Below are 13,125 nucleotides of genomic sequence, written 5' to 3'. Positions count from 1 at the left end.
GTCCGTCACCAACTCCCGGAGTTCACCCAGACTCATGTCCATCGAGTCAGTGATGCCATCCAGCCATCTCATCCTCTGCCGTCCCCTTCTCCTCCTGCCCCCAATCCCTCCCAGCATCCTGCCTTAGTGGTATTATAAACCTGAATATAGGAAATATTACACATACTTTAATAGCATATCACACCTTATGCTGCAAGCATTTCGCATACTTCTTTGTCACTTCCCCACTGCCTGCCTGGTGCTGTGTTCTTCAGTTCAGTTCAGTCGCTCAGTAATTAATTACTGAATGAATAAATGCAGGAATGAAAATAACTCCTGAAATGAGTTTTTTTAATGTGTTATAAAGACACCGCAAGTACAAAGCATTTCAAAATCAAGTTTGATCGATGAATGTAGTTCTTATGTGAAATGAGTTTTTGTGAAGTATTTTTCTACTTAGTTTGCTTTATTAAAATATGTAAATTTAAAAGAATGTATTAATAGCTTCTGTGCTAGAATGACAATTCTGACTCTTGTTTTTTTGGTGGTCTTATGGGATGCTTGTTTTTTGTTCCCTTTCCTGATCAACATCTGCCTTCAAAGCTCCAAGAAAAATGAATGATAAAGTAACAAGGAAGTTTATTCCTTTTTGATTTCTCAATTTGTCTTAATTACAAGGTTCTAAAGTACATTTAGTTAAACAAACGAACAAAAATCTATATACAACAGATATTAAAAAGGACCAAAATTATCTCAGCTGTTTGGTATGTATTTTAATAAAGACTTAAGTTGGCATCCTCATAAGTGTGGTTGTGGAAAATGATACACTTTTGTGCCAGTCACACTAAAATGGCAGTTTCAATCTGTAGTACTTGTGTGACTAGTTCTAAAAGATTTTAAGAAGGTCAGTATGAAGCAAGCAGTCAGCTGTTGGGTTTATCAAAGATAAACTCCTACAGAGTACAGCGGCATTTAATACATCAGTGGAGCATGAAAAAACTGCACAAATTAAATTGAGAAAGCAGCTGCTCGTTGAAGATGTGTATCTTTATATTGAACTCCACAGGATGCATTTGGGAAGTTGGATTACAACATTTTATCAAGAAAATCTCAAAACTTTGAATTTTCTTCCCAGTAAAAAAGGATAAATTTTAAAGATTTGTAACTATTTTCCCCAGTACCTCTATAAAATGATTCTTAGTCTTATTTCTTTAAGACTCATAGTGCTTCACAAAACAGAACCAGGTAGCAATCATAGCCTCTCAAGCTATGATAAAGTAAAATTTGTTGTTAATATTTTCACAAGGTTAAGAGATATTTGCCATCTCATTTTTACCTTCTTTCTTGCAGAGATGAGGGAGATCTGTTTACATTTCAAAATCTAGTGGTCCTGTATTTTGCATGGTTGTAAGCAAACAGAAAGAGTTCCTGATATATTTTGTAGAGGTTCAGAACAGTTTTTAAAAAATGTAATTAGAATCAATTCCTACTTTTTTTTTAGTACACTGAAACTCTGAACGTTTTGTTGTTGCTGTTGTTTAGTGTTGTAAAATCATCCAGACTTTAAAAATTATTTATTTGTGGGGCACATACATAGTACATAGGTTGTATGGTGATCTGATGAGCTGAATGAACTGTGACTTCCTTATATTATCACAACTCTTCTGTCCAGTCTCCTATCAATCAGTTTCAACCTAGGAAGAAAGAAAGTTAAGATGCACACCAAGAATTTTTTTTTTTTTAATATGTCCTTAAGGATTATCCAATAGCTTTTAGAAAAAAGTAGCAGGAAAGATCAATGTTATATAATTTATGCAGAGTAACTAACGTCACAGTTCTTAAATTAGGATCCTTAATTCTCAGAGTGCTTAAAATATTGTGCATACCTTTCCATGCACATGAAAATGTTTTGTTTCATTTGAATAGTGGTTTTGTGCAAATATTTAAGAATAACAGATAAGTGCAAAGTGCGGTGAATATTAAGTGAAAGGCAATTACAGTTGTTATCTCTCAGCTTTGGCTAAGCTGCTGGAAAAGTAGTGCTTATTGCAGTCCCCTTTTCTGTAATTAAATGATATAATTATATAAGTGTTTAATATTCTTTAGTTGTATGTCTGAGGTTTTGAGACCCGGCCATAAAATTCTTGCAGTAGTTATTTGATATGGCAGATATATTTTATGTTTATTTTCCATGTGGGCATTTTATCAGAAGGTTTGATAACAAAATCATATCTTTTCTCCTTATAGATGGGTTCACATCGTGTGTGCCTTGTACGTTCCTGGTGTAGCCTTTGGAGATATTGACAAATTACGACCAGTAACACTAACAGAAATGAACTATTCCAAATACGGTGCCAAGGTGAGACAAACTGTTTTTGGTTGTCTAAGAGAAAGTTTTACTTGTTAGTTTATATGGCTTTTTGCTAATATCATTATTAACTACAGAAATGCTTATTACTAATTATGCTATTGCTTGTGTGCGTGCTTAGTCAGTCTGTTGTGTCTGACTCTTTGTAACCTGTTTGGGCTGTAGCTTGTCAAGTTCTCTGTCCATGGAATTTTCCAGGAAAGAATACTGGAATGAGTTGCCATTTCCTTCTCCATGGGATCTCCCGACCCAGAGATTGAACCCAGGGTCTCCAGAATTGCAGGCAGATTCTTTACTGTCTGAGCCACCAGGGAAGCCCAATTATGCTATTGGAGAGTACTAAATCATTTATAATTGACAGTAATTTCCCCAGAAAGCCAGTAATATATAAATTCTTCCATGTGTTTGTAATTTAGTTTAACCTGTGGGGAAAAATGATAGTTGATATCACTGTTGTTTCCCTGGCATTTGGCACACTGCTTAGTGTATAGTGAATTCTCAGATTAAATCCTTATTTTTAACCAGTTGGACTGAATACGAGCTTAATTTCTAACTTTACTTTTGAAATGAAATTTATGAAATTATGAAAAGAGTACATGAAAAACCCATTATTTTCTCAGATTTCAAGGACTGATTTTATGCCTACATAACCTGCCCTAGCAAATGAGTCTCCGTAGGTTATAAATTGGTTTTTCACTATGACTTTTAGATTATGAGTGATAAGATTACACACTTATTAATTTAAACTTAAGTATATAATTACTGCAGACATCTTTAGAATGGTAGAACTAATTAGGCACTGATACATATTCTCTTTCCATTACTGTCTGTTGGGCATTTGGGAAGGGAGTCTCTTGAAGAGCATTAGTAACATATTAAAGGTAAGGTGAAAAACTTAGATATTGTTGGAAGATTCTGATTTTAAACTTTGATAGTTTCTGCTATTATATCCAGAATATCCTCCTTGGACTTTAACAATCACTCCAGTAATCTTTTGCTTTGGTTTGGGTATGCAGCTCCCCTCTCCAGAATTAGCTAAAGCTTCTAGGCCCTAGTATTGAATTTACTTTCCTCAGGTAACTGTACACTGTCTTGTTGCTTCTCTAATGCCTTTAAACTATAGTAAATAAATACTAATTTGTCTACATTTTCTAGTTGAGTAGAAGCAATACAGATTACCTAGTCCACCAGTTTTGGAAATGGAAGTTCCTACTTTTTGATAGCAGCTTCCATCAAGCATAAAAGGAACTGACTTCCATCATTTTCAATAGGCATATGTTGTTACCATAAATATAAATCTCAGAGCAATTAAAAAAAACCAGTAAGCAGATACTGCTTCATAAAACTGAGGCTAGCAGTGACCTCTGGATTAAAAACGAGTCATTAAATGTATAATTATCAGCTGATTTTTTTTTATCACCTGCTTTTGTGTTGAAGTATTACTAGGAAAAGGAGTAAAAAAATTATGTACTGTCTAGCTCATCTGCAAAATCAAACCCAATGTTGTGAGTTTTATCTTAGACAGCTCTCTAGACCACATTGTCTATCCATTTCCTAATCCTGATTACTTTCTTCCTTATGTTCTCAGTTGCTTCGTTCCCTAGCGTTGTAAATGATTCAGGCAATTGAGGAAGATTCTATTTTCTTTGTTGATTGTTCTATAGTCTTTTAAGACTTCAGTGTCAGACATTTTTTCTTTGTGTTCTCTCAAAAGTCCCTTACCCAATTTCAGTTGGGTTTTTTGGTTTCATGTTTATATTACTACTTGTTGATATTTTATACCATATATATACTACTGTTAATAAAAAGACCTTTAACTAGGCAGCAGAATGTCAGGAGTTGGCAGTATTTTCACACCGGTGCCCAGAACACAGTTCTTGGATAACAGTGCTAATATATCAGTTTGGTACTGTCTAGCCAGTAGGTACTAACTGTTATAGTATTACAATGATCTTTTTAGCATCTATTGAAACTTTTTCATTTTTCTTTTTAAATGTTTCCCTCATATTTAATTTATATAGACTGCATATATTAAGCAGTTCTTCCTTAACTGTCTGCTGACGGTCTTTCATAATTTAGCAAGTTTTTTTGTGAAGGTTCATATTTATAGAGTATATTTTGATAGTAGGTTTTTTTTTTTCCTTTTCTTCCTCTCCGTGGTTTAGTTAAAGTATTACAAAAATAAGTCAGGGTGCTGGAATTTGGGGTAATTTCAACAGTTTATACCTTTAGTTTTGCAGTTTTTCCTTTTATATACAGGAAGAATATAAATAATTGGTTATATTGTGTATTATTATTAATTTCACAAAATTGTTTACTTAAGATTGCTTCTGCTTCTCTTAAATATATTTTTTAAATGTGTTATTTCTTTGATTTCAATGTCTAGATCTTTTGGTGAATTTTCTCTGGCTTCTTATTCGTTTTCTTTAATTTTTTCAAATAGTATATTGTTGAAATAAGTGTAGTTTAATGGTTAAGAGCATGGTCTTTAAGATTATCTGGTTAAAGACTGCACTAACCTCAGTTTTCTCATGTGTAATATGAGAATGACTGTAGTACTTCTTCCACATATTATTATGAAATAGTGTCAGATGACACTATAAATAATTATATATATTAATTCATGTAACGTGCTTAGAATAGTGCGTAGTGCATGGTAAGCCCTCAACTACTTATTGTTATAATCATTATTATATAAGTGGAATTTTGGTTTTGTAGAACTATATAGAGAATTACTTTTTTTCTTATAAATATTTGGCTTACCTAAGGTTTTTGTTTATATTGATATACTATTGGTACTATTGGTTCACTATTTGTATTTTGTAGAAGCTTTGAATGAGAATACAGTTTCTGTTCTGGGAATGTTTTCCCTCTGAGACTTTTCCTATTATTCCACTGTAGGAGTGTAGCTTCTGTGAAGACCCTCGTTTTGCTCGAACTGGAGTTTGCATTAGCTGTGATGCAGGGATGTGCAGAGCCTATTTCCATGTGACCTGTGCTCAGAAGGAAGGTCTGCTTTCAGAGGCAGCAGCAGAAGAGGTAGGTTTATTTATATCCATGGTTGGTGAATATGTTCATAAGACTTATCATGACTCCATTATATTCTCTAACAGGTGTGCATCTTAAAATAAATTTGTGAGTTTATTCTTTAAGTGTTTGTCTAGATCACTGGTCTGAAACTTTGAGTAAGCAATATATATGAATTTTTTCAGTCTTAAAGCCAGCCATACCTTTGGAAAACATGTTACAAATTTTATAATGAAATCTGACAGATAAAATGAAACATAATTCAAGGTGTTTTAAAGGATTATAATGTCTGCGTATCTTGTATAAGAATCTAAAATTATATTTTAGTAATAACCTTGCTCTGTTTCTCTTTAAGTAAAATCACTACCCTGTCTTCAGTACCTGCATTTCTATTTCTTTACAATTGTTTCTAATTCTAAAATTTTCCTACTAGAAATTTAAGCAATCAGTCATTTTCAAAGTACATTTTTGGAACTCTTCAGTATTCTCTCAAGGTCTGTGAGGTTAAAACTGTCTTCATAATAGTATGAAAATAATACGTACTTTTTTTGCTCTTAATTTTCTCACAAGTAATAGTGGAGATTTCCAGAGATTATATAGCATATAACAATATAAGCATTTGAATGTGGAAGCAGTTTTGAAAATCCAGCTGTCTTCTTTAAATCTAGGTATTAAGAGACTTGCAAAAATGTAAAACAGTGTCAATCTTCTCACTAAAAATTTTTATGTATGTAAATCTTAGTATTTTTCATTAAAGTGTTATTTTTATTAACATGTACTGGGCTTATTGTTATTTTAAAATAAATGAATATTTTAAAAATTTCTCAATTTTAAATTCTAATATGGTAACTGTAACTCACATAAACTCTTTGCAGGTCTTCAAAACCTTTTACTACTGTAAGGGATCCTGAGACCAAGTTTTGTTTTCTTTGTTTTTTTTTAAGCTTTTTATATAAGTAGGTAATTGAGTGTTCTATAATTCTTACTTTATATTTGGAATAGATTTATGGAATATCTAAGCCTCTGTTGTTATGCTACTTTATTGGGTGAATTTTCAGTGTCATGTAAAAATATATTTTTTATGTTGGGCTTTCATCTTACTCCATTTTATTTCATAGGCAAGAAACAAGTGACAAAGATAATCTCATGAAGAAAAATTTTTGAGCCAATTTTAAGGGACATATTTTACCAATGAATTGATCCTATTTAGATTATAATTTGGGCACATGTATCTGGTTTTGTGCCAGTCTCTGATTATGATGAGTTGTATTTTGATTAATTGAAGAAGAGTACTAAAGGGACATTGTGCATTTTCACAGCTATTTGGTAGACCTATATAGAGGAGCAGTTGTATAATGGGGTCATGTAGATTACTCACTGGTCATAGCAAACACCCTCCTCCAATGACACAAGAGACGACTCTACACATGGACATCAAATGGCCAGAACCAAAATCAGATTGGTTCTGATTATATTCTTTGTAACCAAAGATGGAGAAGCTGTTTGCAGTCAGCAAAAACAAGACTGGGAGCTTATAGTGGCTCAGATCATGAATAAGTGGCTCCTTATTGCAAAATTCTGACTTAAATTGAACAAAGTAGGGAAAACCACTAGGCCATTCAGATATGACCTTTAGGTCAAATCCCTTACTATTATACAGTGGAAGTGACAAATAGATTCAAGGGATTAGATATGATAGACAGATCTAATCTGGAAAGCTATGGATGAAGAATCATGACATTGTATAGGAGGCAGTGATCAAAACTATCCCCAAGAAAGAGAAATGCAGAAAAGCAAAATAGTTGTCTGAGGAGTCCTTACAAATACCTGAGAAAAGAAGAGAAGCAAAAGGCAAGGGAGAAAAGGAAAGATATATCCATCTGAATGAAGAGTTCCAAAGAATAGCAAGGAGAGATAAGAAAGCCTTCCTCAGTGATCAATGCAAAGAAATACAGGAAAACAATAGAATGGGAAAGACTAGAGATCTCTTCAAGAAAATTAGAGATACCAAGGGAACATTTCATGCAAAGATGGGTATAATAAAGGACAGAAATGGTATGGACCTAGCAGAAGCAAAAGATAGAGATGGCAAAAGTACACAGAAGAACTATACAAAAAAGATCTTCATCACCCAGATAACTACAATGGTGTGATCATTTACCTAGAACCAAACATCTTAGAGTGTGAAGACAAGTGGGCCTTAGGAAGCATCACTATGAACAAAGCTAGTGGAGGTGATGGAATTTCAGTTGAGCTCTTTCAAATCCTAAAAGATGATGGTGTGCAAGTGCTGCACTCAGTATGCCAGCAAATACGGAAAACTCAGCAGTAGCCACAGGACTGGAAAAGGTCAGTTTTCATTCCAGTCCCAAAGAAGGGCAATGCCACAGAATCTTCAAACTACTACACATTTGCACTCATTTCACATGTTAGCAAAGGAATTCTCAAAATTCTCCAAGCCAAGCTTCAGCAGTACGTGAACTGAGAACTTCCAGATGTTTAAGCTGGATTTAGAAAAGGCAGAGGAACCAGAAATTCAATTGCCAACATCTGTTCGATCATAGAAAAAGCAAGAGAATTCCAGAAAAACATCTACTTCTGCTTCTTTGACTACCCCAAAGCCTTTGACCGTGTGGAAAATACTTGAAGAGGTGGGAATACCAGACCACTTTACCTGCCTCCTGCAAAACCTGTATGCAGGTCAAGAAGCAACAGTTAGAATTGGACATGGAACAACAGACTGGTTGAAAATTGTCAAATCTGTATAGTGTCACCATGCTTATTTAACTTATATGAAGAGTATATCATGCAAAATGCCGGGCTGGCTGAAGCACAAGCTAGAATCAAGATTGCCGTGAGAAATATCAATAACCTCAGATACGCAGTTTGTATCACCCTTATGGCAGAAAGTGAAGAGGAACTAAAGAGCCTCTTGATGAAAGTGAAAGAGGAGAGTGAAAAAGCTTGCCTAAAACTCAACATTCAAACAACTAAGATCATGGCATCCCGTCCCATCACTTTATGACGAATAGTTGGGGAAACAATGGCAACAGTGACAGACTTTATTTTCTTGGTCTCCAAAATCACTGCAATGGTAACTGCAGCCGTGAAATTAAAAGATGCCTGGTCCTTAGAAGAAAAGCTATGACCAACCTAGACAGCTTATTAAAAAACAGAGACATTCCTTTGCCAACAAGGCAAAGCTGTGGTTTTTCAAGAGATCATGTATGGATTTGAGAGTTGGACCATAAAGAAAGGTGAGCACCGAAGAATTGATGCTTTTGAACTGTGATGTTGGAGAAGATTCTTGAGAGTCCCTTGGACTGCAAGGAGATCAAACCAGTCAATCCTAAAGGAAATCAGTCCTAAATATTCATTGGAAGGACTGATGCTAAAGCTCCAATACTTTGGCCACCTGATGTGAAGAGCCCACTCATTAGAAAAGACTCAGATGCTGGGAAAGATCAAAGGCAGGAGGAGAAGGGAATGACAGAAGACAAAATGGTGGATGGCATCACTGACTCAATGGACATGAGTTTGAGCAAGCTCTGGGAGATGGTAGAGGACAGGAAAGCCTGGCGTGTTGCAGTCCATGGGGTCACAAGAGTTGGACATGAATTAGCGACTACTGAACAACAACAAATCACTCAAGATGGTTGGCAGAAATCCAGAGAGATAAAAGAAGTAAGACTCAGCAGATCAGATAAATCTCAGTGAATATCTGCATCAGGGAATCTGTAGGTTAAGGTTATGACTTTACTTCTGGAAACTTTGAACTTCGTAGGCAGGATGGTTTTTTTGTAGCCATTTCTTTTAGAACTTGAGAGGACTTTGCCTTTTATACTGTGATAGTTTGGGTCTCTTTGTATAGTGCCATCCATCATTATTTTTGGTAGACAGTCGCTAAGAGTCAGACATGACTGAGCGACTTCACTTTCCCTTTTCACTTTCATGCATTGGAGAAGGAAATGGCAACTCACTCCAGTGTTCTTGCCTGGAGAATCCCAGGGATGGGGCAGCCGGGTGGGCTGCTGTCTGTGGGGTCACACAGAGTCAGACGTGACTGAAACGACTTAGCAGCAGCAGCAGCAGCCATTTAATCAGGGAAAATGTGTGAAGCAGCCATGTATGGGACGGCAGGTATAATGGGGTCCATAGTGATTTAGAGATTGCATCTCCACATAAAGGCATTCAAATTAAAACAAAATACAGTATTACACTGAATAAATAGTTTACAGTTTGTGGTCTGAATATCTATATATCTGTGAGCTAATCTGGGGAAATTTACAGAGAAAGTTAGATAAATCATGATGTGGAAACAGGTTTTTTTCCTTGCCTTGCTCCCTCCTTTGATTGATTAGGTAGGAATTCTGGATTTTGGAATAATGAAGTGTGATTTTTCTCTCCCCATCTTGTTAAATGAACTCTTCTTTGGGGAAATGATTTAAAGCATATTTGCAGGTATTTGTGGTTTCTTCTTGTAAACAGTTATATAGTTGAAAAATCAACTATATAAAGAATATATAAAGAAACCATATAAAGAATTTTGAATAGGGTTTTAAAATACAAGACTTGGCTTGAATCAATATCAATGAACTTTGCTCTTGTCAGTAAACGTCTTGTTAAAATGAACTTCTTGGCTACTTCTCCTGGTTGTACTTGTGTAGATTAAGATTTATGTAATGCATATTTGATGAAAAAATAAATTTTAAATCAAAATAGATGTGCTGTTTGTAGGTATGTCTTGTCTTCTGTTTCAGTTTTGTGACATTAGAGAAAGCACTTTTTTTTTTGTCTTTTTTAAAGACTGTTTTATTAAGTTGGATATCTTACTTCTTGATGGGTGTTTTATACAGGCAGTCAAAGAAAGGTTGAAAAAGAGAGTGAGTACTTTGGTTTCATCCAGTGACATCATAACCCTAGCATACTTTTTACGTCTTTTTATAGCCGTCTGCCATAGTACTTTATCCTATTAGTGACATCTATTCTATTGCTTTTGACCCATTTTGTGAAAATTCTAGATTATTTAGAATATTTAACCATGTTATGACCCTGCTTGCTCAGACGGTAAAGCATCTGCCTACAATGAGGGAGACCTAGGTTTGATCCCTGGGTCGGGAAGATCCCCTGGAGAAGTCAATGGCACCCCACTCCAGTACTCTTGCCTGGAAAATCCCATGGATGGAGGAGCCTGGTAGGCTACAGTCCATGGGGTTGCAAAGAGTTGGACACAACTGAGTGACTTCACTTCACTTCATGACAAAATATGTCTTATTGTTAAAACCACACTATAAAACAGGCCCAGTTATGCTGATTGCAACTTATGTTTCTTATCATATAGTTAGCCTTAAGATTCCTTATCTTTCACTTAAACCATCTGGTAGTTTCTTCTATGATAAAGTATGATTTTGGTACTGTGAACATTGTTATAATCTGTTACCATGTAAAAAATTCTCTTTGAAATAATGTGAAATTATGTATCAATTTTTTTTCCTACAACCTTTGATTTAATGCATTGAAATCATTCATGAATTAAATTTCAAAGGCTCAAATTAGATATTTGGCACTGAACTGATGCCTTAATATTGCTAGAAGAACCAGGATTGGTAAGAATAGCTCTTGTTGGATAAAATATTTTTAAATGAATTAATGAAGAAGTTACATTCCTTAAAAGTAGGTATTTTGTATGAGATCTTCAGTAATATTTTTATATGGCTGTTTTAGGCATTATTTTAAAAATTATTCTGGATGAATTCTGACAGTTACTCAGATCACTTTCTCTCACACTCCATATCTAATCTATTAGCATATCCTGTCTTCAAAGTGTATCTAGGACATGTTCAGTGTTATCTTGCTAAGTTCATTGCTGTGCCCTAGTCCAAGTCTTTTTTTGTCAACTGGATTAATAACCTCCCAGCTCTTTCTGGCCTTGTCTTGCTAGAGCAGAGGGTGGCAATTTTTTCTTTTTACTATAAAGAGCCAGATAGTAAATATTTTAGGCTTTGTGGGCCTATGGCTTGTGTGTAACTATTTAACTTTGCCACTGATTATGAAAAATCCATAGACAATATATAAACAAATGAACATGGCTGTGTTCAAATAAAACTGTATTTCCAAAAACAGGCAGTGCCAGATTTGGCTTTTAGGTCCTGCTTTGGTGTCAAGCCTTTTCATAGAGAACAAAGGACATTTTCAGTTGTGGCTAGTATTATCCCATTAAAATCTAAGTTGGATCTGGTCACTCCTTTGCTTAAAACCCTTCAATGGCTTTCCATCTGATTCAAACTAGAGGCCAGTTTCTCTGCTGGTCTGTAAGGGTCTGTGTGATCTGGCTTCACATTACCTCTCTGAGTTTATCATTTCCCCTCGTTCAGCCTCATTGGCTCACTTGTTGCTCCTTGAATGGATGGCCAGGTGAGCTCCTGCTCTGGGCCTCTGTATTTGTTTCCTTGCATGGGCTGCCTTTCCCCCACATGGCTCATTCCCTCACTTTTTTTTCAGGTCCTCATTCTATATCTACTGCTCACTGTGGCTTCTCTTGGTCGCCCTGTCTAATGCTGCAATCCTCCCACTCCCGTAACAGTTTCTATTCTCTTTTCTGCTGCTTTCTTCCCTTTTTAACTAACCTAACCACTGTCCAGTATAGCTCTAGTAGTTTTCTGGTAGCATCTTTAGGAATTTCTAGGTATAGCACCGATATCATATGCAAACAGTGACAGTTTCACTTCTTTTCCAATTTGAATTCCTTTTCTTTTTCTTCTGTGATTGCTGTGTCGAAGACTTCCAAAATAACTATGTTGGATAAAAGTGGTACAAGTTGCCATCCTTATCTTGTTCCTGATCTTATAGAAAAATGCTTTCAGCTTTTCACCCTTGATTATGATGTTAACTGTGGATTTATCGTAAATGGCCTTTTTTTATGTTGAGGAATGTTCCTTCTATGTCCACTTTCTGAAGAGAAATCATAAATAGATGTTGAATTATGTCAGAAGATTTTTCTGCATCTATAAAGATGATCATATGGTTTTTATTTTTCAATTTGTTATTATGGTATATCACATTGATTGGCATATGGATGCTGAAAAATCTTTGCATCCCTGGAATAAGTCCCACTTGATAATATGTATGATTCTTTTTATTTTGTTTATTGTCTGTCACTTTCATTAGGACATAGATTCATGAGGACAGGGATTTTTTGTTATTATTTTTCACTGTGTTCTCAATGATTAGAATACAAGTTGAGGGACCAATCCCTTTTATCATTCACCTTGTATGTGATCAGCTGTTTAGCATTTAAGGTCTTTTTTTTTTTTTTCTTTTAAGATTTCATTAAAAAAAAATTCATAAAAAAAAGGTCAGTTTTTATTCCAATCCCAAAGAAAGGCAATGTCAAAGAATGCTCAAACTACCGCACAATTGCACTCATCTCACACGCTAGTAAAGTAATGCTCAAAATTCTCCAAGCCAGGCTTCAGCAATACATGAACTGTGAACTTCGAGTTGTTCAAGCTGGTTTTAGAAAAGGCCGAGGAACCAGAGACCAAATTGCCAACATCTGCTGGATCATCGGAAAAGCAAGAGAATTCCAGAAAAATATCTATTTCTGCTTTATTGACTATGCCAAAGCCTTTGACTGTGTGGATCACAATAAACTGTGGAAAATTCTGAAAGAGATAGGAATACCAGACCACCTGACCTGCCTCTTGAGAAATTTGTATGCAGGTCAGGAAGCAACAGTTAGAACTGGACAG

The 13,125-nt window shown here is 35.3% G+C and overlaps 1 protein-coding gene across 7 annotated transcripts in view; it reads left to right on the top strand.

Moving 5' to 3' along the window:
- Positions 1 to 13,125, top strand: part of PHF14 (PHD finger protein 14) — a 201,063-nt gene that overhangs the window by 32,439 nt on the left and 155,499 nt on the right. For all 7 annotated transcript variants that reach the window (XM_010845426.1, XM_010845425.1, XM_010845424.1 and 4 more), the window contains exons 6-7: positions 2,227 to 2,338; positions 5,249 to 5,386. In XM_010845426.1, the coding sequence (XP_010843728.1) occupies positions 2,227 to 2,338; positions 5,249 to 5,386 (250 nt within the window). The remainder of the gene's footprint in view (positions 1 to 2,226; positions 2,339 to 5,248; positions 5,387 to 13,125) is intronic.

This window comes from Bison bison, unplaced genomic scaffold, assembly GCF_000754665.1.
Source record: "Bison bison bison isolate TAMUID 2011002044 unplaced genomic scaffold, Bison_UMD1.0 scf7180017864216, whole genome shotgun sequence".
Taxonomy (NCBI): Eukaryota; Metazoa; Chordata; class Mammalia; order Artiodactyla; family Bovidae; genus Bison; species Bison bison.
This window is presented reverse-complemented; position numbering and strand designations above follow the sequence as displayed.